Source organism: Passer montanus, unplaced genomic scaffold, assembly GCF_014805655.1.
Source record: "Passer montanus isolate IOZ18808 unplaced genomic scaffold, ASM1480565v1 scaffold18, whole genome shotgun sequence".
NCBI lineage: Eukaryota > Metazoa > Chordata > Aves > Passeriformes > Passeridae > Passer > Passer montanus.
Window position 1 is genome coordinate 11,637,352 of NW_024365381.1, and position 26,550 is coordinate 11,663,901.

Below are 26,550 nucleotides of genomic sequence, written 5' to 3' on the forward strand. Positions count from 1 at the left end.
ACCCTCCTTGCGGCCTGAGCCTCTCCTCTGGTTTCATGTGCCTCCTGCACAGGCTTTCCCTCACAATTGCAGCCTCCTGCAAACTCCCTGCCCTGTCAATATTTCTTCCTCCTGCTTGCATCCTGTGCTCAGCGCATGCAGTCAAGATTGGCTCTCCTGCTGATCAGGACTGGTGTACTGCACCATCTTACCTTGGCATGTTTGCTTCATGTTTCATTATACTCTCGTGATGCTCATCCCATTTGATCCGTTTCTCTCTGCGTGCATATATTTTAAATCCTTCATAAAAATCTTACAAACAGGCAAGTGAACACTCTTGAAGCATCAGCCTTCACTTTAATACTTGTACTTCAACTCGTGTCACAACATGCTTGCTGCTTTTTCAGGCACGCTGGAAAATGCCACTCCAGGTTCAAGGCACTCGGGCTGCATAAGAGATTGTTTAGAATGGCTGTAGAGCAGAGAATGGTGCTTGGTGTGTGTGAATGCATAAAGAAAAAAAAAAAACAACACCCAAAACTTGGATTTTCATAAAGTATTGGGTTCTAGTAAATCTGAATTCTAGGATATTAATTGCATTGCAGAAGTCTCGGCTGATGCCACGTTGAGAAGCCTACCTATTCTTGGGGGTGCAAGATGTCCATGAGAGACAATTAACAAACTCCCTTGGCCTCACCTGTCTCTGGCTGGCACTGCAGTGCGGTGACTGCCACTGTAGCTACAGATACATGTGCCTTGTCCTGCCCCTCCTAGCATCTCCTCCTAGCAGAAATGGCATTTGTTTGGCTGCATCCAATAGATACACCCAAAATAGTCTGGCTTTTACTTCTCTCAGACCTGGAGAGGAGCTGTGAGATGCACAGTGGAAGGGACTACAATACAGGTTTATAAACCACATGGGAATGCATATTTAAAATACTCAATTTCCTTTCTGTAAGTGGTGCAATGGGACATCTCTGGAGGATAAGATAGCAGATTGGCAGGGAGTGGGTCACATCTAGGACACAGAAAGAAACCAAAAAGAATCCATAAGGAGTGCCTGTGACATACGCACCAACATCTATAGAGCAAGAGAGATATTAAAAGTGTTCTTTATTGTCAACTCATACCTGTTTGTCTAGATGGCTTTAGTGACTCTTAAATATGCTATGGAATGGGTGCTGGGGCATGGTGAGGTGTTGTGGTTAGAAGGGAAATGTGCCAAGCCAGAAAACTGTGCACTGAGAGACTGGAAATTAACTTCATATTTGTGCCAAATTTCTATTTGTAAGGACTGCTAAAAATTCTAATGAAAGGCAACATGAAGGGAGATAGAAGAAACAGGCTCCAGTGTATCACAGGGCAGCATGAAGAAGCATCCCCATTCAATAAGGAAAAAGATTGACAATTTTCAGAAGATGGGGCCCGAATTTGTACAGACAGCAGGGTGAGGCTGTGCACCAGAAAAGTGTCAGCTTGGCAAGCCACACAGCCCAGGAGTAAGAGCATCATATCCAAAAGCTGAGTCAGGCATGGACAGAAAACAAAGACCTGGCAGACCTCAGCCTGTCAGATTTGTCTGCCATCCCAATCCAAATGCTTGCTTTTATTTATTAAATACATCTAATTCCCACTGGACTTTGGTGCTGCCTGAACAGCTTCATGAATTTATTTTCAATTCCACACTCACTCTGTTTTTGATGTTGAATAAACTGTGATTTATTTCAGCTAAACCAATCCTGATTGCTGTTTTGCTACAGCTGCCAGCAGTCCCAAGGACTGGCTAATTGGCCCTTCCACCTTTAAGAGATGAAGTTGTCTCTGAGGATATGGAGCCCCAGTTGAATTCAGGCTTTCAATCTGGAAGGCACATGTATATACATCTTCCCACCTGCCATACCATCAGAATTCTGCTGAAACATAGGAAAAAAGCCTAGAGATGAAAGAGATCTGGAGAAGGGAAAATGAAGGTTACTATCCCTGAGATTTAAGCTTTGGAAATGTCATGTCTCACCAGGTGCCTTTGTTTCCACCCCTGTATCTTCAGATTCAAGGTATCAATCTCTGCTATCAAGGTCGCTCTCATAAACTGAAGGATCAGGGCAAAAAAGGAAGCTTGAACTCAAGAGACTACTGCAAAATCTATGCAAAGAAGCTCATTTATTAATTTCAGAAATGGAGGGGATCAGTGTCACTGCTATGAGATGCCTGAAGGGGCTATTTTTCTTCTTTAGAAGCTTTATACTCTATTTTAACATGGATTAATTATGAACATTTATATATATAGCATAAAAAATGTGATAAGCAGTTTGTGGTCTGGCTTGCAAAATATGTGTATAATATTGCAAAAATCAGCTCTCTCTTCTGGGCTTTGTGCCTGGTCACTCAATCTTTCTAAACAGCCAGCAAGGAACAGAGACACCATGCATGTGTAGCTTTGCTGCCTCTATTCAGAGCAATAAGAAACTGGTGCAGTCAGGAACTGCAGTTTGTGTCAGTTTGAGATCAGCACCCTGTCATTCAGAGCATGCCACTGTAAAAATGTTTATAATCCTTTTTCTGAGCTCAGCTGGGCCATTGCACTGATTTAGCAGGCAGAATTTTGCTCTGCTGTTTAGTGAGAGACGGCATTTGGGCAAAATTTGCAAATATCTGGTACCATTTTTAAGATATACCTGGAGGCCTGGTGTCTGTCTTTAAGATGAGACAGCTAGGAAGATCCTGAGCATTTCTGGCCATCAAAACTTGCAGAATACTTTATTGAAAGAGAAAAACTAAGACTTCTGTTCTGGGGAGACTCCTACCCAGAAAATTGCAGTATGAGGGCTTCAAATTACTTCTTTGCTGCTCCAAAACCAGCATAAATTAATATATGCTGTTAGGGAAGTGCTACATACTGCCCCAAAGCTGACAGTAATGTAAAGACTATTTCCAGTACAGATGGTTTGTTAGTTCATTTATGCAGATAGGCATATTGGAAGAGAGGAGCTATTGCTAAATATAAAGTAAGCCTTACTGTCCTATGACTTGTATGTCCTGCCAAAGACCTATGCAGACTATCTGCAAGGACTAAATACTGTGATCTCAACAGACTTTCAATATTTTTTTAAAAAAGTGTATTCCTAGTTAATAATAAGCTCTGCCTTTTTTAAGATTACAAAATCCAACATCTATTGCAGTTACAAGTGTCATATCACTGTATCTGTTTATGAGTGTGTAATCCAAAACATGTCTATTATCTTTTGCTAAACCTGAAAAGAGAGAACACTATGTTGTTTCAGTATTAACGCTTAGTGAAATATTTGTGAATCAAATTGTGGATACAGCAAAAGAGAATCTGTCTGGACCATTCACAAAATGAGCTTTGATATCTTTTTAGTAAGTAAAAAGCGGAAGGGAGACATCAATAATTTATTAGCACTTGGATTACATCCTCCAGTGCTTGTCGTTTGCTGCCTTCTTGAAGGAAAAGAGGACAAAGGCAATACTGGCTCTTAGGCTGTAAAGTCTTTGCAGGCTCTGATCTCTTGGTTCTGACAAAGGATGCCGTATATTGAGGGGCACTCTGACAATGACTGTGATGATCACAGCTCCGAGGATCACAGTGGGATGAGCCACCAGCCCGTTGTCTTGGGATGCCTTTCCAATTACCAGCATGAAGTGAGCCACGTGGTATTGGTACCACCCTGGCACAGAGGCACTCCTGATGTAAACAGCAGGCTTGGTGTTCTGAGGGGCCTGAGTTTTAACAAACCACCTCTACACTTCAGGCTTTTTGCTTCCCTCCTGTTCTCTCCGAAGTCTGTGCCCTGTCTCCTGCCATCTCTTTCCTGGTGGCAGTGATGCCTATGCTCAGTCTTTAGATTTAGTAATGGAACTGCCACATTGCACAGATATGCCAGAATTCGCACTGACATTCAGTCTTTCCTTTCAGAATGAAATGTTCTCTCCTCTCATCTATTTCTCTGGCTTGTGTCTTTCAAATTTGGCACCTGTCTCCTATTTCTCTCTTTCCCTTATCTTACTCCTTCTGAGCTGCTATTTCCAATACCTGAACAATCACTACTCTTCCAACTTGTTTCCCAGATTTTTCAACCTTTAAGTCCTGAGAAATCTTTCCTAGTTCTTTGCCTATCACTGTCACCAAGAGCTTCATCTTCCCTCACAGCATTGTCTTGAGTTATTCCCAAGCAGCACTTAGGAGTAAGCAAAGGCTATTCCTCTGCTTTACTGAAACAGAATCAAATAACCCTTTTCTTGTGCTTCATCAACCTCTATGATGAAACAGATACTCCCAATCACAGGACAGGAAGGGCTATGGGCAACCTGAGGGATCTAGATGTGCCTCTGCCCTTCTGTGTGCACAAGGGTGTTGTTTCCTGCAGGTATTGACATTTCCATTCCAGGTGTGCTGAACAGACCTGCACAAAACAGAACAGGTGTTCTGAGAGACAGGCAGCAGTGAAAGGTCATGTCTATGATAGTCCACCAGCATCCTCTGAGGCTGGTGTTTGCTGCTCATGTCATTCCAAGCACGAGCTAATGCATCCTGCTTTTCAGTGGGACTTGGTAACTCAGCCTAATGCTAGCCAGGTTCTGCCCACAAAATGTTTTGGAGAAAATGAGGATAAAACTCTTTTTACAAACACTGTAAAAACATGTCAATATTAATGGGCTGCTATGGACAGCCATGAGAAATTTGAGCCCCCAAATTTTTCCTCCACAGCACTGCAGGGCTTTGTAAATCAAAGGGAATACCAGTGAAAGAATCTGTTTCAATATTTTGTTGTCTTTTCTAAAGAAAGAGAGGTTCTCAGGCACAGTGGCTGACCAGAGGAGCAATCCTAGGCTGGGCAAATCACCAACAGCTCCAAGCACCAAAATATTGCATGTGTGGCTAGAAGATGAGGAAATACCTTTCATTCTTATCAGGAAATACCTAACCGTCAACTTGGCTTGGTCAACTTCTTTCCCAAGTTGAACTCAGAAGCCCAAATCCATCCATTACCCTCCACAGCTCATGACTTCTGATGCAAAACAGCCATCTGGTCAGTGTCATTCCAGAGCCAAGTCGATAATTTGGAAAGTTACCAACATTTCCCCATGGGAAGAAAGCTGGGTAGTTGCTGCTGCTGTATGTCTCTAGAAGGCAGTCTGCCAGCACTCAGGGCTGCTGTCCAGTGCCAAATAGACTTTTAAAAAGCCTGGCCCTCAGTGACAAACCATAATGGAAAGGTGCAACACATGCACCTGAGCAATCAGTGCTCCCACACAGTGACACTGAGCAAGCACTGCAGTGATCTCTGCCATTTCTGCTGTAACTGTGCTGCAGAACAAAATGGCTTTTAAATATTGGTGTTGCTAATGGTATAGTACTACTTGACACTAATAGGAGGGGTGCTCTCTGCCAGTGAGCTTTACTTTGGTCACCGTCATTTTCTTTGCTCCTGATTTAGGCAACTGTCATGAGAGATCACAATAGCTATAAATACCTCTGAAAATAAATTAAAAAGAAAAAAAAAACAAACAACCCACAACACTGAAGAGAACTTGTTGTCAGGCAAAAATAAGCATAAAAGAGTACTCTAGAAAGATGCCTACGTATCAGCCTGGTAGAAAAGCATGTACAGGTGAAGCTTGCTGCTGACTTCACTTCCATCACCAAATACCACCAGTGAGAGAACAGTCCTGTCCTGCTGCCATGCATATACCAAACCTCACAAGCACTGAGCCTCTGGAGCCTCTGGGTGCAAGCTCCTCTTCTGTGGAAGACTGGCAAAGTAATTCCTTCTATTTATATGGTGGCAAGAGAATTTTAAAGTGATGCAGCACTATGTATCAGAGCCACCACTACGCACTAGATATTTCATGTGATAACAATAGAGTTCTGCTGGCTTCCTTAGAATACCTCTCTTACAGGTATCTCTTCCACTTTGCTGGGCTGTCCTTTTGTTCCTCATTAGGCTGTTTGTCTCTCCCTAGCTGTGTGAAGCAGTGTGTCGCCACGTGAGAAGCAGAAATGCATGCCACTGGCATGCTCCTCTGGGAACTCACAGCTTTTCACATCACTCCCAAGGAAATGGGAAACCTGCTCTGGCCTAATAAAGACTCATGGAAAAGTACTTAAGAAGATGAGGTGCAGTTACCCATCACAGCCCTTTACATTTCCAAAAATGAAGGTGAAAACCCAGCTCTGTGTGACTGCAGTTAGTTCTGCCAGATCACTTAAATCATCAGGACATCGTGATCATCACTGTTAAAAACTCTTGGCAGATCTAGCTGCACTAGCACAGCTATTTAGAGTTGAGCTTGGGTCCACTGGCAGTAGGAACAGCTGCTGTGCAGGCATCTGCATTGAATAGTCACAGAATCATTGTAGGCTTTGGGCTGGAAGGGCCTTTAAAGATCACCTAGTTCTACCCACCCTGCCATGGGCAGGGACACCTTCCACAAGAGCAGGTTGTTCAAAGCCTCATCCAAGCTGGCCTTGAACATTTGCAGAGATGGGGCATTCACAGCTTCTCTGGCCAACCTGTTCCAGTGTCTCACCATTCTCATAGTGAATATTTTTTTCCTGATATCTAATCTAAACTTGTCTCCTGTCAGTTTAAAGCCATTTCACCTTGTCTATCATTACCTGCCCTCATAAAAGTCTCTTCCTAAAGCAAGAGCATTGCACAGGCCATGCTTTCTGTTCCCAAGGTGTGAGAGTTAAAGCCTGGGAGAGATGAGCTTCCCCTGGCACTCCTTTCAGTACATATGTTAAGTAGTACAGATGGATTTTGGATAAAGCAGGTACACATCACTCTCATCCTGTTCAGGTGAAAAGGTATAAGGTTTTCCCCATGATACAACAGTAAATAACTGGAAAAGAAGAAAGGAACAAATTCTAATGCCAATAAAACAGGAAGTTCTTCAGGTGATTTGCCATGGAAATAATCATGTGAGCATATCCAGTACTTTAAACTGTCTCAAGTTGCTTGAAATCTCAGGCTTAGGCACTTTGACAGGCTTCCTTTAAAGTCTATGACAGTGGATTTGAATGCACTGACTACATCACTCAGATTTTGTCAGATAGATCCCACAGCAGGAGCCAAGGGAGACACTGTCCTCAGCCCAGAGAAGCTGGATTTCAGAAATGTTTTCCTCACTGACAGCAGGGGCAGAGGGCATTGTCAGGCAGGGTCAGCTCAAGACCATTTTCATTTAAGCCTTCTGTGAAGCAGTGACAGTCAATGACAACATATTCACCATCTGTGCAAACATGGATTTCACCTGCAACACACTTCAGAGGCAGTGTCTGAACGACCTGACTTGAGAAATACATTTGCTTGACTGCCCATTCCAATTTCCAGAGGAGTCTGTTCTCTGGAGTACCAGCTGTACAGTGACTTGCTTTTAACTGGTTTTCATGTGGATGTTGTAATGAGGAAAGGAAAACTCAGTATGATAGGGATTCAATATATAGACTGAGCAGGAAATATCAGTATTTGCTGAAGAGGTGTGTTATTTCAGGATATTTTCATCTAGTCTGATAAAAATGGCATTTCTATAGAAACAACTGATGAAAAAAAACAATAAAGAGGAAATCCCATGCTAACTGTCAAAAGACAACATAATGTCAACAGATGCATTACTAGGGATGAGTAAATACTCTGCAGTTTTGGGTTTTTAAAATACACAATCCTTCCACACAGTTAAATCACTTCACATTGAGTATGCATGTGTAGTTTTTATTGGTGAAAAAGCAGAGATTTGATTTAAAATATCCCTGCTTCACCTAGCCCCAGGGATGCCCTTTACTCAGTGGGGTGTTGCTGTCATGGAATGCCATGGTTGCACCCCAAAAGTACATCAGCTTTAAAAAAAGCTAACAAAAGTAAGATTTATATCTTGGACTGATCCCTTATGATAATTTGTTTTCCATTCACCAGCAGACCTGCGTGCTGCCCACAATGCTGCTCTCCAGCTGCTATGTTCCCAACTCCAGTTTCCGTCTTGGCACAAGAATTATCTGCTTCCATGGTCACCTTCTCTTAAAAAACTCATCTTAATATTTGTCATCTCTGCAACATAGATAATACTGCTACATCTGCAGATTTACTTTTCTAATCCCACCAAGGGCACTGCCATATTGTTTTTGTAGTTCTGATCCCTTCCCTGTTATGATCCAATGAGAAAGCATTCAGCTGTAGGCTCTCCTGCCTCTCTCTGCTCTGGAAGACCAAAACCATGTTTTAGAAAGTCATGTGAAACTGACTTTTGGCAAGGTATAAGAAGGGATGAGAGAGATTTTCAAGGCTTGTGAGAAGACTGACAATCTTTTAAAATATTATAAAATAGCTCTCATTGAGTGAGGAATATTTGAGTTCACCACCAAAGACTCCAAGACATGCACTGATGGGAATTCCGTTGCCAGAATTGCTTAGCAAAACCATGGAAGCATGTTGGTACTTATGATTTTCTAGGATAAATATGAAGACACACAAGCATGATTTATTGATAGAGCAGAAGCTATATATAGTGCCCTTAACTGTATTATTAAAACTGAAGGTAAATAATTAATGGAATGAAGGAAAGATACATACAACTCTGACAGCTTTGATGGGAAGCATTCATGCCTTGCAGTAATTAAAATCAAATATATTCTATTTGTATGTCTTTCTGGCAAAAAGGATTGTTTCCTCATTCACCTGCATGCTAAGAGACTCTGTGTGTGTGGCCACAGAAGCCGTGCAGCCAGAGAGAGGAGTCAGGGAGGGAAAATGCTCATGGCTGTCTTGAACCAGAACCATAAGCAGTTGTCAGACAGCATAAACAGCTCCAACGCTTCACCCAAACACATTCCAAGGCAAGCAGTGCCACGGCCTCCCTGCCTTAGTGTCCAGCTGGGAGAACTGGACTGTGCACCTGGGGTGCACGGGAAACCATTCCCAAGTTCAGCCCCAGGAAAGCCTCAGAGGGGGAGGGAGAAGTCTTCTACTGGCAGCACTGCATCTGCCCCACCCTTCTGTGAACCCAGTGGTGCTCTCATGCGTGGCCTGAAGATGAGCAGTGCAAAATCTAAAACCTTGATTTCTCATTTTGCTTCAATCAAAGGCACAATCTGTTGATTTCAATAGATTTTGGAGCAGCCCCACCTGACCTTCAGTGCCCCAGAAGCAATGATTACAAAAGGCAACTAGGAGCCAAAGGACACCTTGAACTCCTCACTTCAATCAGCCAGACCTGTGGTAATAACAGAGTCCTGGAGCCATCAGGATGGTGGGTGGTTCCACAGAAAAAGGATGAGAAGCTGCTGCTCTTGAAGTTTAACTGCAAGAAACCTGCACAATTATTTCAAAGTGTTTCTTGCATCCCAAACCAGCATAAATTGGGCACAACAATATTAAGTGGCAGATGGTGGTGGTAGGGTAGCAGTTATTTTCAGTGAAACGGAGCATTTGACACTCCATTTCTCAGCAGGCATTGCTATTCCTGCACTAGGTTTGACTTTAATATGATTTCTTTTGCTTCAGGGAGCACAAAGCAGGGCTCCCCCAGCTGATGAACTGCAGTCTGGCAGGGCAGCACCGGAGAAGCACTCCAAACACTCTCGAGGCTCCCTTCTGCAAATCTCCAAAATGTAATTAAAAGCAGATCTATTTATTTCTCCTGGTAGAAGCATCTATAAGCACACCAAATGTAACAGCACTAACTGCTTAACCATCTCTGCCAGAATCATGTGTCTGACCATAAGGTTAGAATCACGGTCACTCTTGGTTATCTAGTACACCTAATGGGACATCTTCAGGTGGATTCCTACTTCAAGGAGAGTTCAACAAGCTAAAATAGTGCAGTTGCCAACTTTACCATGTCAGGAACATGGTTGTTCATCAGAAGACATGAAGCTGAGGGAGATGTTTGCTGCCTAGCATTAAAAAACCTGTAATCTTCATTCCAATTTTTATGAATTAATCACAGTCTCGTTTCCCTGACAATATAGTTAAGATTGGCTGCCTGCTGACAGGATGAAGGATTACCTTTGTTTCCATAGATAAAAGTGCTTACAGTGACCATAATGGATAAAACTTGCTCCTGATTGTGATTTTGCTTTAGTATGACAGATTTCTGAAGGGATAAAAACCAAGACTGATTGTTTGTAATACGTGCCAAGCTTTATTAGAAACTATGAGAGAGCTGTCAGAACTTGCTGGAGCTTTGATTTTAATGTTGGTTATTGATTTTAGTGTTTGGTCAACTTTCACCGTTTTCACCGGGGAAGTGAATTCTCTGAGCATAAGAGCAGGCACAGATCCTCTCTGGGGCTTGGGCTGGAGCAGGTGGGCTCACTGTTTGGGAAGGACTCACTGCCATAGGAAACGAAGCACTGGGGTCACGAATAATGAATGCCAGCCACGTTCACAGAGCTTTCTGCATCTGCTCTCCCGAACACCTCGGCTCTCGGGCTGCGCTAAAGCCAAGGCTCAGCTCCTGCGCGGGCACCGATGTTTCTGTGTGCAGACCCTGGCTGTGGTGCAGGAGGCCGGACTCTGGGGCGGGAGAAGCCCGGCGGCGCTGCCCGGGCCGCACAAGCACAGCCGAGCCCACAGCCGCGGCCGGGCGGCGGCATGTCCCTGCGGGAGCCGCGGGCCGGGCGGAAGCAGCGGGCAGCCGTAGCCACAGTGCCGGGCACCGGGGCCGTGCCTGAGGCGTCAAAAGCCGCCCGGAGCACTCGCTCGATGCACTCGAACGCCCCGCGGGCAGCAGCGCCAGCTGCCGCGGCGGAAGTGACGGCGGCCGGGCGGAAGCGCCGCCCGCGGAGGGCGGCGGGGCCGGGAGCGGCGCGGGGCCGGCGCAGGTGAGTGGCGGCCCGGGCTGCCCAGAGCAGCTTTTGCCTCAGGGCTGAAACGCTGCTGCTGGAAAGCGTTTGGGAGAGCGTTGTGGAGCTCCGTTTCTCTGTAAAGTAAACGCCGTTCGCTGTGCCACGCTGGTGCGGCACTGGGGCTTAGGGTCCCTCACAGTCACAACTGACCTTCCTGCCCGGCCTCACACTTGCACTAAAGCCGGCTGATTCAGAAGCGCATCTTGGCCCTCTAAGCAAACCGTGGCTTTATTGCTTTCTGTGCTCTTGTGTTTTCTTTTAGTCTGAGACCTCTCCTCCCAGCCACGCCTGTAAAACTTCCTGCAGAGCTGGTGGATTTACAGACTTTCCACGGCAGGACCAGAGCATGACAGAAAAGTCTTTTGTGAGACTTTTGGTATAGACAGGGTGTACAACAGCAGATGATAGTGTGGCCACATAACACTTGATATGTTGTGCAGTGTAGAAGTGCTCACAGACCTTGGACAGCATTTGTGATCCCTTGCCTGTGTTCCCAGGACAGTATGTCAGTGTGTTGCCTTTGCTGGCTGGCTGCAGGCCGTTGCGAGGGGAGTGGGCCGAAAAGGAGAGTTTCTACATTCTCACATCAGTCAGAGCCACTGTGAGCTCCCAGGTGTTTTTGTGTTAGCCCCTTCCCTGACAGTAGCAAGGTACCACAGCAGGGTGGTACCTGAATTCGTTTTTCTCTCAGAACCATTCACTTTTCTCTGAAAACCAAGAGCATCTCACTTACCAGCCTTGGTCAAGAATGAGATCCCTGAAAACAGTTTAAATATTCCAAGGGTATGTCTTAAATTCTACAGGTAGTAAGTCTTGCAGCTGAGCATCTTTCCCACAAGGTTCCTCCCTACATATTTTACAATCTATTATGGTAATAGTATAAGAGAAACTATGGCTTCAGGGCAGTGGCTTTGCCTGCACAATGTTCAGCTGTGTTTTTGTCTGAGATTGGGGCAGGGATTTGCTTCCATGCTTTGCATTTTCTCATGTCTTCTGCCTATCCATATGGCAGATAATGGTGATTTTAAAAATCCATGTCTACTTTTCCTTTCCAAATTTTCAATAAATCATGCCTGAGTCCTGCTGGGTTTTTAAAAGTGGAAGAAATCAAATATGCACACACTATTTCAACATACTGAGGGTGGGAGGGTGCCAAGTCTGCAGCATTAGTGCTGATCAGTGGCTGAAATTAGCATGAAATATATTTGCAAACAGTTTACTTGCTTCCCATGAGAAGTGGATTGCTGGTTCCAGGCTCTGGGAATCAGAGGTGGGAAGCAAGTCACCAGTATTTTCCTATCTGGTAGATGGGAGGTGGAGTAGTTGCCTTCCTGGGGAGTTGTCATGTGCACAGTGTAAAAAAGTCTGTATAAATCTCACTGTTGTTTTTGAGCCCCAAATTGGCCTGGGCAGTGAATGAAGATGCTTGGAAATAGCAGAGATTCTGCCAATAAGGGGCCAATGAAAGAGAATGAGAACAGGAGGTCCACATGGAGAAGAAAGATATTTTCCACTTGGGAGATCTGAGTGAGGAGTGCAAACAGAGTCAGGGAGTGCATTGTCCAGCTCTATGTGGACAGTCTCCTGCATCCTGCCAGGGATTAGTGCTGGGATCTGGGGGAGATGGCATGCTCTGTAGTGATGCCTATGGAGGGAGTTAAAGCAGATCACTACGTTCACAATATATTGGTGGGCAGCCCCAGTGCCAGATTGTAAGGCAAACTCAAACAGAGATAATTAGTCACCCTGAAAATTCAGGTTTTCAAATTTCAGCAGCAAAGGTGCAAACTCCATCTTCTGAAGTAAAGCTTCTGGGAGTATGGTGGAGGGGAAAAACAGTGTGCGTTCACCCCAAAACCTTGACTTGAGCAAATTGAAATTCCTGGATAGAAGAAGGAGCTACAACGTGCCCTTGTCCTGCTGGTAATTTGGAGAAAACACATTCTGGCTTTCTCCATCATAGCCCATCCTCATCATGATTTAACACACCAGAGGATCACCTGTGACTGGATCTCTCTCCATGCAGAAATCTTTAAAGTGTTAATATTTGATGCTGGGTTATATCAGGTTTTAGGACCAATGCATCCATTTCATATTGAATGGGGCTTTGCAATTCATGGATTATCAACACGTGTGGCAATGGAGACATGAGGGTCCAACTTGCCCTGTCAGGTTTTATTTGCACAGCTCTAAAGATGCAAAAAAATTTTAATCAGTTTGCTAGAAGTGCCTCTGTGGCCAATCTAGCTCTGCAGGGAGCTGAAAAAGTCATACAGCAGAAACCAGTTATTCTAGTGGGACCTTTCAAGGTCTTGAAACTCGTACTGGCCAGAACACCACCTGGTGTGGGGGTTGTGCAGGGAGAAGCAGTTTGAAGGTGGTATGAACAGTTGCATCATCACTGCCATATGCCTCAGATAGAGGAGGGAGCACCCAGAGTGGTCCAAATACAGGAATTGCCTGGCAGTCTGCTGGACCAGGGGCCTCCCTTCTTATACAAAACTTACCCCTCGAGTTAAGCCCCACCTGAGAAGTGTGTGGTTCACTGAGGCATCCTCCAAAAGAGAGGAATATACTGAGCAGTGTTCCTGCCTGTTGATTCAGGGGACAGAATTGTGACAAGGGGACAAGAAAGTGCTCAGATAGGAGAATTGGTACCCATGTGACTGTTAGCAGGGTGGGTAGGTAGATCGGTAGCAGGGTGATTGTTAGAGGCTGGCACTAAAGAACCAGTGTTTCTTTATACAAACCCCTATGCTGTTTTAAGGGATGCACCAATTGACTCCCATTTTGCAAACAAAAACAGTGGGGGATCTTTTGAGTTGCCAGTATGGCACTGAGAGAAATGGGAAGACATCCTAAACTTGTTAAGCAAAAGTGTTTCTCGGTGGGATGGAATCCTGCCCACCAGAAGAGGGATAACGTGGCTCACCTGTTGAATAATCAGGTAGATTCATTGACCTGTGTAGTAGATATCACAGTAAAGGGAGAATGGAAAAAATGGAAACATCTGCTAGAGTAGTTACATGTCAAGGGAGACCATTCAGGATTTAAGGATCTTTTTAAGGGAGTTGGTAACACAGGGTGGCCTGTCACTTGGGAACTGTGCAACACTGTCATCTCAGTCTGTGGCCAGCGTTGTACAGGGCTAGAGAAACAACACCCCTTGCAGGAGGCATCCCTTCACTAAGGACATGGAAAAGGCCTCTGGGAGACCTGCCAGGTGGACTATAGAGGGCCTTTCCTGAAGTCAGGGTGGAAGTAATGTCAGAGCTCACTCAAGCTAAGACAGTAGCAAGAGCAGCAGGGCACAGCACTGTAAAGGGACTGAAGCTGTGGTTTCATTATCTGCCATGGCCCCAGTCCCTCCAATCCAACAGTAGTTGCTTTTCTGCCAGGACTCACCCCTGTATGGGCTACCAATTTTTGGTATCAGTGCTTGGCACCAGTTTATTATCTTACTGTAAAACTTTCATACCTTCTCTCTGTGAATCCCCAGGGACAGCTTCTTGCACTACTGACTCCTTTTTCCTTTTCTTCTGCACAGCCAACTGACTCCTTCCTACCCCTTACATCACTGCCCAACCCTTACTGTCTCTTGCACAACCACCTACCCCTTCCTCCTCACAGCACAGCCAAAAAACTCCCACTCTCTTCTCAGTCACCTAACCCACTCTTTTATAACACCCATCCTTATTGGACATAGCCATGGCCTGTAAGGGCAGGGCTGTTCCTACTCTTTGGTAATTAGTACAGCTGCAACTGCTCAGGGGCAAGATTGCCTTCAGCACACTCTCTATTCTCCTAAAATCCATCCTCCCCCACCAGCGTGGTTCAAGAATGGGCACAGGATGAAGGAATCTGGTGGATCTTTCACACTCCATACTACCCCCTGGCAAATGAGGTTGTTGAATGCACCATTGGACTCTTGAAGAGGAACTTGAGACATCATGAACCTGAATGGGCAAGAGGGTGTCAGATGGGGTACATAGAGTCAGTAGCTTCTGGGGAGTTAATGGGTGCCCATAACTCACAGCCTTTTGTCTTCATCCCCACACATACTCCCTGGAACAAAAGAAACTAAAGACCCTGCATTAGTTATATATATATATATAAAATACAAAGTCTGCTCTATTACTTAGACCAACTGGTTTTGGCAGAATTACCAAGAGTGGGATTGGTACCCCTGACCTTAAAAAAGCCACTTAACTTGTGTGCCAGGTGGTGGATTGTTTCCTCCTTTTAATCATGTTTTGTTTTTATGCATGTATATGTTTTACAGATTATCTGAGAAGTCTGCTCTATTGCTTAGAACAACTTGTTTTGGCAGAATTACCAAGAGTGGGATTGGTACCCCTGACCTTAAAAAAGCCACTTAACTTGTGTGCCAGGTGGTGGATTGTTTCCTCCTTTTAATCATGTTTTGTTTTTATGCATGTATATGTTTTACAGATTATCTGAAATCCACTGCTGGACCTATGCTTTCAACTGTTGAGTGGATGGATCATTTTGTGTATTTTTTAGTTTGATTGCGCTAAGCCTATTTTGCCAAGCCTATTTTGCCTTTTCACTAGCAAAAAAAATGGTGTGGGAAAAGTTTTTACTCTTATGTTATGGATGTATGACTTTGTCTCAAGCAACTGAAAATCAGAGTACTGAACCAAATTTAGCTTGGGAGTTGATACAAGGATTTATGCATATTTGGAATCATACAAATCAAGGAATATGTATTAACCTCCCCAACTCTGCATCAGAGGGGTTTAGATTTATGATGATTTGGTTAAATTTTTCAGAAATATTAACAAGAGAACTGGATAATCTTAAAAAGCCAGGACGAAATGTTACCTGGGCGATGGTGGAGTCCCAGTTCCTAGACCAGAAAGAAGGACAACAGTGGGATGCAAATGGGACGTGGGTAGAATACAAGAACGCCTTTTACCAGCTCCCACGTGACTCTACCTGGAGCGATTTATGGAATCAGACATGCTATCGGTCATTAGACACCAACCCTGCTGAGACACTGCAAAATGTCACTTCTATCCCTTGCACGGTGGTACCGTGGTGGGATTCTCCTGCTGAGGGTGGGTTTTTTGAACATGAGTACAGTTTGCGTTGGGATGCAGGATGGTGTATACAAATCCCTGATAACCCAGGAACTGCGCACCAAGTTAACCGAACAAATTATGAGTGGGCCTGGTCTCTGAAACAAATCTTTGACCCTATATCTACCCTACAATGGGCTTCCAGGGTCCCTACAGGGAAAATAGTAGAATGGGAAGTGGAGAAATCAGACTGTAAGGACCATCAGACCACACTACCTAATGGAGAGAGCATCTGCTGGAAAGTGAGGAACCGTAGAAGCCTTACTCAAAGCAAATCAGAGACCTCCTTTCTGAATTGTTCCCGTATATTGGATTGCACCACAGGAGCAGGTGAGCCCATAGAAACCTGGTACATCTCGGAGCTGAGAACTTTTATCCGGGACATGTGTACCTGTTGGGATTACCCCAACTACGGCTATCTAAACCAAGACACCCGATGCAATGGGTCTTATGAAAATTCAGAGACAGCACTATCCTGTGGCATTCCCGTTACACACGGCCCTGACCGAAGAAGGGTCTGGAATTCCAGTAGCGAAGCACAGGAAGTTCCCCAAGGTGACCTGTATCAGTGTTCACAAGCCAAATACCCAGCTCCACGGGGAACGGTATGGGCATGTTCAGATGGGAGAATGTATTCCCACTTGAACATGTATGATATGGCTGGACTCCAGTGTACTATCGGGTTTCCTACCATGTGTCCATCTAAAACGTTCAATTATACACTTTACCGTAACAACAAAGTGCGGAGAGAAATCCACAATCCAACAGATGCAAAAGAGTGGATTCGGGGGATTCAAGTCCCTGACTATTACACCTGGGGACAAAATGTTGCTTTAGACTTAGAATCATTTTTTGTGTCCAGTGGAGTTGTCCAACGGCACAAGTATGTCTTGGAGAACTTATCTAGGCAAGTCCATGTGTTGAGCAACTGGACCGGACGTTCACTCAGGGAACCGAACGTGCAGGCCCCACAGGCACCAGAAGTGGCTTTGCAGAACCAGCTGGCCATAGATATGTTGTTGTTGAAGGAGAAGGGAGTGTGTGGAATGCTAAACCTAACGGATGGAGAATGCTGTGTCACTGTCCATAACGCCACCACCACCATAGAAGAGGCACGTCAGAAGATGAAGGAGATTGCTGAGCAAACGGGAGAACTGTTTCAAGCAATGCAACTGAAGGACTAGTTTGATGGACTGAGCCTGAATTGTGGATCACATGTACTAAAGTGCCTTGGATTTATGGGATGGGGAAGGTGGCTTGTGTGCATTGACCTTATGATACTGCGTGGATTCTTGGGTTTGATGATAGGTCAGTGTCAAACTATGGACTATAGGTCATGTCAAACTATGATGAGTTCATTATGGTTATAGAGGAAAGGGATAAAATTTCTAGCACTGTATAATTCCATACTATTTGTGCCATGGCAAGAATGTGGTTGGAGCAAGAAGAAATCAGGGGCTGGAAGTGGAAGGGTGCCCATCTTTTGCTATGCTCGGGGATGTGGCTTTTCTGGTTTGGTGCTCAAAGACAGCGCTGGTGAGCTGCTCTGAGAAAAAGAGCACCAAGGAAAGCAGCAGCATGGCAGAGCCCAGCTGAGCCATGTGGAGCCCAGGCTGCAGCTGCAGTGACAGCAGCCACTGGAGCTGCTGCCGGAATCGCCAAGCTCTCCAGTCCTGCTCCTACAAGTCAGGCCCAGGAAGAGGGTTCTCTGACCTGCTTCAGAGCCCTGTCAGGTCCCACCAGGTTTTGCCTTGGCCCTGTTCTTCCACTGTTTTCAGTTTGAGGGGGGGAAGTTAAATTGCAAGCCCTTCCAACATTCTGCTTTTGTATTGCCATACACTCCATGCTGCCCAGCACAGGGCCAGCCATCATCTTGCCTTAGTCTTGGAAAACCACACTGGATGTGGCCTTTGGGAAGTGTTTTTGTTTGTTTGGTGGTGAATACCCTTTTGTGGGTAAAAGATTCTCTCTTTTGTACACTCTTTTATTAATATTGTTGTGGTTATTGCAATTTTTCAGTAAACTGTGTTTCCAATTTATAATCTCTCCTAGTGTTTCCTCCACTGCTGGAAAGGGGCAGGGAAAAGGGAGCAGCTCAAGTAGGTTTAATATTCCCTCTGGGTTTTAAATCAGCACAGAGCTATAAGAACGGGATGAAGGAGATTGTTGGGATTTGTGAAAAGACTGGTGAGCTCATAAAATACAAAAAAACCTCATAAAAAGTCTCATAAAATAGCTCTCATTGAGTGAGGAATATTTGAGTTCACCACCAAAGACTCCAAGACATGCACTGATGGGAATTCCGTTGCCAGAATTGCTTAGCAAAACCATGGAAGCATGTTGGTACTTATGATTTTCTAGGATAAATATGAAGACACACAAGCATGATTTATTGATAGAGCAGAAGCTATATATAGTGCCCTTAACTGTATTATTAAAACTGAAGGTAAATAATTAATGGAATGAAGGAAAGATACATACAACTCTGACAGCTTTGATGGGAAGCATTCATGCCTTGCAGTAATTAAAATCAAATATATTCTATTTGTATGTCTTTCTGGCAAAAAGGATTGTTTCCTCATTCACCTGCATGCTAAGAGACTCTGTGTGGGGCCACAGAAGCCGTGCAGCCAGAGAGAGGAGTCAGGGAGGGAAAATGCTCATGGCTGTCTTGAACCAGAACCATAAGCAGTTGTCAGACAGCATAAACAGCTCCAACGCTTCACCCAAACACATTCCAAGGCAAGCAGTGCCACGGCCTCCCTGCCTTAGTGTCCAGCTGGGAGAACTGGACTGTGCACCTGGGGTGCACGGGAAACCATTCCCAAGTTCAGCCCCAGGAAAGCCTCAGAGGGGGAGGGAGAAGTCTTCTACTGGCAGCACTGCATCTGCCCCACCCTTCTGTGAACCCAGTGGTGCTCTCATGCGTGGCCTGAAGATGAACAGAAATCTACAGATTTAAGAGCTTTCAGTGGTTGTAAAGGATGACATTTGTTTCTGGCTGTAATTTTTCAGTAGTATTGCAGCTTTCTAAAGGTATATTAAAAAAAACCCAAAACCCCAAACACTGAAAAAGTGCTTAATTTTTTACAGGATCAGGGCACTTTGTGGTGAGTCCTTCCCAAACAGTGAGCCCACCTGGCCAGTCCAAGCTCCAGTGAGAGTCTGTGCCTGTTCTCATGGTCAGAGAATTCTTTTCCCAGGTCTATCATCTTTATTCACCTCACCAGTGCCTACTGGTATCTCAAGGGAGGGTGTCAGAAGATGGAGCAGGGCCCTTACTGATGGTGCCAAAAAATAGCACAAATAGAGAAGGGGCAGAAACTGATGCACAGGAAATTCCATGTGCACATGGAAAAGAACTTCTTTATTGTGCCTGTGAGCGGGCACTGAACAGGTTGTCCAGAGAGGTTGTGGAATCTCCCTCACTGGAGATATTCAAGAACCTGGATGCAATCCTGTGCTCTACAATGACCATGCTTGAGCAGGGGGTTCGACCAGATGACCAACTGCCGTGCCTTCCAAAAATGACTTGTTCTGTAAAAAAAGCTGAAAGTTGACCAAGCTCTAAAATCAATAACCAACATTAAAATCAAATCTTCCACAAGTTCTGACAGATCTCGCATAGTTTCTAATGAAGCTTGGCACGCATTACAAATAATCAGTCACGAATAATGAATGCCAGCCACGTTCACAGAGCTTTCTGCATCTGCTCTCCCGAACACCTCGGCTCTCGGGCTGCGCTAATGCCAAGGCTCAGCTCCTGCGCGGGCACCGATGTTTCTGTGTGCAGACCCCGGCTGTGGTGCAGGAGGCCGGACTCTGGGGCGGGAGAAGCCCGGCGGCGCTGCCCGGGCCGCACAAGCACAGCCGAGCCCACAGCCGCGGCCGGGCGGCGGGATGTCCCTGCGGGAGCCGGGATGTCCCTGCGGGAGCCGCGGGCCGGGCGGAAGTGACGGCGGCCGGGCGGAAGCGCCGCCGCGGGGCGGAAGCGCGGGAGCGGCGGTGCCGCAGGTGAGTGCGGCCGGGCCGTGGCGGCAGCGGGGCCTCTGCTGCCCGCGGGAGCGGCACGGCCCGGCCCCGCTCGGTGTAGCCGGCAGGGGCCCAGCACTTGGTCTTTACTCCGGTGTAAAGAGGAGCGCGGCTGCTGGCGCCGCGCGGCCCCCGGTGCCGTGGCCGCCGCGCAGGGGATGCTGCGGGATCTGTGCCGCTGTGTGCCTCCCTCCCTCTCTCCTTCCCTCCCTGCCCCCGTCAGAGAGGCCTTGCCAGGCCGAGTCTCCGTCGGCTGTTTGAGATTTGATCCAAAGTCGTTGGTGAAAGTCCGTGAGGGCTGTGAACGCGGTGGGAACGCTGGCACGCATCAGCTCTTCTGTGTGTTTATAGCAACTTGTTGTTTTTCATTTTATTTTGCGCTGTTCTGGTTCCTGTTCATTGCAGAGACTCTGGAGACAAGCTGGGACAGCAGCGTTTCTGTTGGCAAGGTGCTGTGTGCACGCACACGGTGTGTGCCCCACAGGCAGAGTCACTGAGTCCTGTGTGACCAGCGTGAGGTGTGGAGCCTCTTTGAGGAGAGTTTCTTGCAGCTGTTGACTCTTGTGGCTGGGCTTTTTAATCTGTGAGGAGTGTCCTTCCAGTGTCTGCCTTCTCTGTAGCAAGTAAAAGTGTCAAGAAGGCTGTTTCCCATTACAGCATTGTGTGCAGAAAGTTTTTTTTGTGACAGAGCTGAGAATGCACATCACCGTTTTGTAAAGGAGCCAATAATCCTGAGTGAGGCTTTCATTGCCTGCTGATCTCAAGTGGGGAAATTGTGCTTTTCTGCTGGCTGCTGGGCTGCCCAGAAGAGACTGAGATTTGAATCTCTGCTTCTCCTTTTAAATTCTTACCACAGCCAACAAGGTCTGAAGATAGTGGTTAATTTGAGGCACTAATTGTGATAGGAGGACCTTTTATTCTTCTTTCTCCCAAATCTGATAACTTTATCAAAATAATGCAAAGCTGTGGACTTGAGAATTGGTAAAAAGGCCTTCCCCAGAGTTCACAGATGACAGTAACAGCCAGAGAGTATTTTTTTCACTTCAACATATACATCTTTTGACTGTGTCTGGTTCATAGATGTTACCAGAACAAATTAAAAAGCCTACCAGTGCTGGATTTTATCAAGTAAGATGATAGTGTGTCCACACAGCAATCACTGTGTAGTGGAGTTCAGAGGTGCTCACAGACCTTGGACAGCATTTGTGATCCCTTGCCTGTGTTCCCAGGACAGTATGTCAGTGTGTTGCTTTTGCTGGCTGGCTGCAGGTCCCTCTGGGCAAACAGATGGTGAGCTCTGGTGAGTTGCAAGGCTGGAGGTGACCAGGCTGCAGGATGCTGGGGTTAGTGCTGGTCCTCAGGAGTTTGTTAGTTGTTCTGTGTCTCTGAGCTCTGGTGGGTAGGAGTGAGGACTCCTGACAGCCGTGGGAGTGTTGGGGATGTAAGGTGCCCTGAGAAGAAAGCAAAGAGTTTTCCCTGCATTCCTTTTGTCTGCAGGTCCCACATGTATGGAAGCAAAGGCTGAGGGAAGGGCTCCTGGAAGAACATCCAGCCTCATTACCAGTGGCTGCTTGGTTGTCTTCTTGTGCTGACAGTTTTCCCGAGAAACAAAGGCAGTTTGAAGACACGCTGTATTTCCTGATTAAGTTTTGGTAGGCAGAGGCTTGGACAAGTTTATGTAGAGTTCTGTGTGGAGGAGGCATCTTGCAGAAAGCTTAGCAGCAGTGTTTGCTTCCAATGTGTGTTTTGTGCCTGTTGAAGCAGGCACCCTCCTCTTTTGGGCTTTGAAGGCTGCGATGACAGGGCAGGGAACACTTGGCTTGGGCTGCGTGTTCTGCTCCTTATGGATGTCAAAGAGGGTCCAAGCAAGTGAAGTCTGGCTGTGGGAGCCCTGTTGTGGCAGCAAGCTCCATAAATAAACAGCAAGTAGGTGTGTGCTTATGCTAGGAGTACAATGAAATGTATTTGCAAACAGTGTTTTTGCTGCCCGAGAGAAGCGGATTGCTGGTTCCAGGCTCTGGGAATCAGGTGGGGAGCAAGAGTCACCAGTGTTTTCCTATCTGGTAGATGGGAGGTGGAGTAGTTGCCTTCCTGGGGAATTGTCATATGCACAGTGTAAAAAAGTCTGTATAAATCTCACTGTTGTTTTTGAGCCCCAAATTGGCCTGGGCAGTGAATGAAGATGCTTGGAAATAGCAGAGCTTCTGCCAATAAGTGGCCAATGAAAGAGAATGAGAACAGGAGGTCCATGTGAGGAAGAAAGACATTTTCCACTTGGGAGATCTGAGTGAGGAGAGCAAACAGAGTCAGGGAGTGCATTGTCCAGCTCTGTGTGGACAGTCTCCTGCATCCTGCCAGGGATGTTAGTGCTGGGATCTGGGAGAGATGGTATGCTGGTGGGGGAGTTTATGTGACACTGTGCCTCTGAGATTCTTGGTTGGCTTTGATAATTGAGCAACTCAAATCTGTTGTCATGGACAAGATGTTACTCTGACTTTGCAAATCCCAGGCCGTGTTGTTGGCATTCTGGCAGTGATGCACTTTTTGTCTGTCTTTTTGCTGGCTGGATGCCGTTCTGCTCCTAGCTGGCTGTCAGACCTTGTGCAGACTTGTCAAGTGGTCAGTCTTTTGTTCAGCTGTGCAGAACAGGGTTTTGTTCGTGTGGGACTCCCATTTAAGTGTTTGTGTTCGGGGGATCCTGAAGCAGGGGCTCTGTGGTATGTACAGAAGCCTAACAGTGGGACAAAAATGAGTAGCTTTCCTGTGCTGTCCCCATCCTGTCTCCAGGAAATCCGGTTCTGTTACCCGTTTTCCATGTGTTCGAGCCCTACGTGCAAAGCACGTGGCTGGGCTGCGAGAGCCAGAAGGCAGGATGCTGTCGAGACCAAAGCCCGGGGAGTCCGAGGCAGACCTGCTGCGCTTTCAGAACCAGTTCCTGGCAGCCAGAGCTTCACCTGCAGTGAAGATTGTGAAGAAAGCAGACAAGAGGAAAGGGAAGGAAGGGAGCACAGATGATGAGAGACCCCCGCTACAGGACAGCAAAGATGTAGTCATGCTGGATGGTAAATTTGTTTGTTTCTTTGAATTACTAAGATTCTCTGTCTCTCAACCCATTGTTGCTTTTCCCTTGCACTTGTGCCCTTCTTGCAGTATTATTTATTCCTTAGTCTTGGAAATTGGCTTGTCCAAAGTTACTAGCATCCAGTAGAACCACCTTTGGTGCCTTCCTCCACATTTATCAGCTGTGGTATCTTGCCAGCAAGAGGTGTTTTCTGTAATTTGTACTGTTTGCACTCTCACTGCTTATTTTGCCAGCTATCCAGACACAGTGTCTTTGCGATTTACCTCTCCTAGCAGCTCCAATTTTCAACCAGCAGATCTGGCTTGCTTTTATTTTCTCTATCAATGGTAGCTGTAACACTTTTGTGATGTGTTTGATCTCAGAAGCACAAGGTGCTTTTTTAAAAGCAGCAGTATAAATATTGCAGTACTTTTTTCCAGGTAGAGGAAATATGATCTGCTTATAGCAGGTGGAAAGGAGTTTGTTCATGATCATACAAATCCTTCACATGTAACAGTTTGCATGGAAATGTGCTCTTTTATGTCTCAACACAACCTGCAAGGACAATATTTGTTTCTGTACAGCCTTGCTTTTTCCCTTAATACTTGCAGTGAGATCTCAGTACCCTTTCCTGCTTATGGAGCTCTTTGGAAAGACCTTGTGCCAATAGATAAATAGAATCTTCAAGCATGTTTCTCTCCACTACACACTTCAGGTTGGAGACAGGGGACTCTTAATTGTCTTATTGCTTCCTTGTCTTTATTTCTCATCAGAAGAATAAAAGGTGCTGTTAAGAGGCCTTGGTTTGGTATCTATTGCACAGTGGTTATATGCTAATTTGACTGCTTTTTTTTTCTTATTATTGCTTCCCCTCCTTAGACTTTCCTGATACTCTCCCAGCTCTAACTCCAGCTCCTCCAAAAAAGTCCAAGATCAAAAGTGCTAATGTCCACTTTGAGGATGAAGATCCAGAGGAAAGATTGGACAGTCACGATCGACACATTACAGCAGTCTTCAGCAAAATTATTGTATGTCTGTCTCTTGTGTGATGACCTAGTGTTTATTTGAATGCTCTGAGCTAAGCAGGGATGAAGGGCTCTGTGGCTGCTTTTTATTTCTACAATGTAATGAAGCAGCACTGTACACCAGTGTCCTGGAGCACCTTGAAAGAAAAAAGCTCTTTGGGTGTATTTTTGCTCTCAGTTAAATATAGTTTCAGATCTGCCTTCCAGCCCTGACTGCCTGCAGGCCACACTGATTGCATGCAGGCATGTGCTCTAGTGTGGATTTGGGTGAGTTTCTAGACTCTACTGGGGATGCTCTCCTTGCTTTGCACTGGCCTGGCTTTTCTTTTATCTGATTCTTTGAGTGATGCGTAGAGTTTGGTAGCCCAGTCTTTTGGAAAATAGCTTCACTTTGTCTCTAAATAAGCACAAGGTATCTGAGCCTGATGACAATGTGAGCTGCAGAGTTGAGAGATTTTGAGCCTGCTCTCAGTTAATGATACAAACGTGTCTGGCTATTGCAATGGTTTTACAGGGTTTGAATTTTTTCTTCAGGAGCGAGACACAAGTGCAGTAGCAGTGACCATGCCAGTGCCCACGGGAGAACCATTCCCAAGGACATTTCACCGCTCTGAGATAAAAAGTGAGGTAAGATTAGGAGATGTTTTATGCTACCTTCATTAACAATTAAACTTTCTCCCATTAAAACCTAATGCTTAGAGGGGCTTGGTAGGGCTCAAAATAATCAATTTTATATGCTGGAGGTTATGAGCTAGCTCAACATATCTGTGGCATTGCCGCCTGAGTGAAGGAGAAACTTCTACCAAGCTGCCATCAAGTAGCTACTCCATACCCTGCAGTTGAGTAACACTGGAATCTTCTTGGCTTAGCCTTCTTCGCTAACTTCACTAAGGTGGATCAAATCTGTGTTTGTGGTGTAATAGAATTGATGCTGTTCTGCTTGTTTTTCTCCGAGGAGCAATTTCTGTTAATTTGTCCACCAGGTTCTTATTGAAGTTGCACCTGATTTCTCCTGGTATAACATTTGGGTATGGTTGGTCAGGTTATCTTTAGCAGCTTTTTTGATTTGGACTTAATTATTTTCTGAGGCTGTAAAACTGGAAGCTGTGTTTGCTATTATCAGTTGTTGCTGTAGTAGCAAGGACTGCTAGCTGAGTGGGAGTCAGATGCTGGGAGTTGATATGTGATTGACAGCTGTGGTTGCTTTGAGGAGGTGGCTTATTTTGAAGGACAGCTTTTTTTAAAAGGTGAGAGTAATACTTTTTAAACTACCAGTTTTGTTTATCTGATGCAGAAGCGTTCAAAGCAGCTACCGAATGTTCAGACTGCCTTTTAAGCTTCCTCTCTGGACTGGGGACATGCAAGAGATTTTTTGCTTAGTCTCCTTTGGATTTCCTGTGCATCCCCTGTGTAAGGCTGTTCAGAGCCATGCCCTTCCATTACCTAGGCAAGCAACACAGTAATTTAGCCAGGATTATTTTAGCACTACTTGCTCACTTCTTACTGTGTAAATCTCTTCACCCTGCTGCTCACTAATCACCTTATAAGAAGCCTGTTCCAAGCATGTGGTGAGCACAGTGAAGTACAGACGCATTTATACTCAGAAATCCAAGATATTCAGCTATGCAGAGCTTCCAAACAGCAGGAAAGCTGTAACTATTGTGTTTAGTGACATTTTAGGTGTAATTTCCGTGCTTGAATTCACTTATAATTAATCATCTTCCTTCTCTAGGTGCCAAATCATCCATGTCTTTGTCTTTCTGTCATAGCAGTAAATTGTGTGTTAAAAAAGAGTCACATGTGCACAGAAAAGGGACAGGTGACTGCCAGCAGCCTCCCTGTATCATGTCCCACAGTCTGATCTGAGGGCGTCTTTAGGATCAGATCTATAAATTTGTTAGTGGCAGGTGTGCAGGGAGACTCTGGAGAGAAACCTGAATATGTGGCTTTCCCGTTTGCAGGTGCAGCTGGGGTCTGGAAGGAGAAGCATCTTTGCACAGAAGATGGCAGCAAAAAAAGCTGCTGAAAAGGCAGCGACGGCTCCCTCTGCTGCCGAGTGCCTGGAAGTACGATCAGCTGCTCCGGATGCCTTGGATCCTGTGGGATCGGCGGGAGAGGCGCCTCTCCCCAGCAGCAGGGGTGGTAAGGGTTCTGCTCATCCAGCTGACCGTATTTACATAGCCTTAGGAACCATAGCGTCAGCGCACCATATTTTTAAATTAGGGTGGCATTGTTGTCCTCAGTTTAGGAATCTGAAGGTCAGTTAGAATGTCTGCATTGTGGCAATTATTTGAAATGGTCTGAGATGCAGACTAAAAATTCTAAGGAGAAAAGTCTGAGATGCATTCTAAAAATTGGGTTCGCTTTCTCACTGGTTTCCTTTTTGCTTCACACAGGGAAATAGATTTATTTTTCAAGCTTCTTGTCCTCCTTTTCCTTTCTGTTTGTTATATGTAAAGATTTTCTTGTTTTATCACCAATTTCCAC

The 26,550-nt window shown here is 45.5% G+C and overlaps 2 protein-coding genes across 5 annotated transcripts in view; both read left to right on the top strand.

The window, feature by feature from the left end:
- Positions 1 to 10,763: 10,763 nt before the first annotated feature.
- ERV3-1 (endogenous retrovirus group 3 member 1, envelope) lies at positions 10,764 to 17,978 on the top strand. The gene is made up of 2 exons (XM_039705471.1): positions 10,764 to 10,819; positions 15,296 to 17,978. Exon 2 carries the CDS (start codon positions 15,426 to 15,428, stop codon positions 17,127 to 17,129), a length of 1,704 nt encoding a protein of 567 aa, XP_039561405.1. The 5' UTR covers positions 10,764 to 10,819; positions 15,296 to 15,425; the 3' UTR covers positions 17,130 to 17,978.
- Positions 17,979 to 19,916: 1,938 nt separating this feature from the next.
- The window catches only part of RPAP1 (RNA polymerase II associated protein 1), a 39,287-nt gene continuing 32,653 nt past the window's right edge, over positions 19,917 to 26,550 (top strand). For 2 of the 4 annotated variants that reach the window (XM_039705294.1, XM_039705297.1), the window contains exons 1-5: positions 19,917 to 19,959; positions 22,765 to 23,039; positions 23,918 to 24,066; positions 24,598 to 24,690; positions 26,025 to 26,205. In XM_039705294.1, the coding sequence (XP_039561228.1) occupies positions 22,850 to 23,039; positions 23,918 to 24,066; positions 24,598 to 24,690; positions 26,025 to 26,205 (613 nt within the window). In that variant the 5' untranslated portion in view covers positions 19,917 to 19,959; positions 22,765 to 22,849. Of the gene's footprint in view, positions 19,960 to 20,325; positions 20,427 to 20,488; positions 21,630 to 22,764; positions 23,040 to 23,917; positions 24,067 to 24,597; positions 24,691 to 26,024; positions 26,206 to 26,550 lie in introns of those variants that run through there. The other 2 variants (XM_039705295.1, XM_039705296.1) reach the window with 2 other exon arrangements.

Excerpts from the sequence above, each read along its gene's own strand:
- ERV3-1 (XM_039705471.1), top strand. The coding sequence starts at position 15,426 with ATGGTGTGGGAAAAGTTTTTACTCTTATGTTATGGATGTATGACTTTG.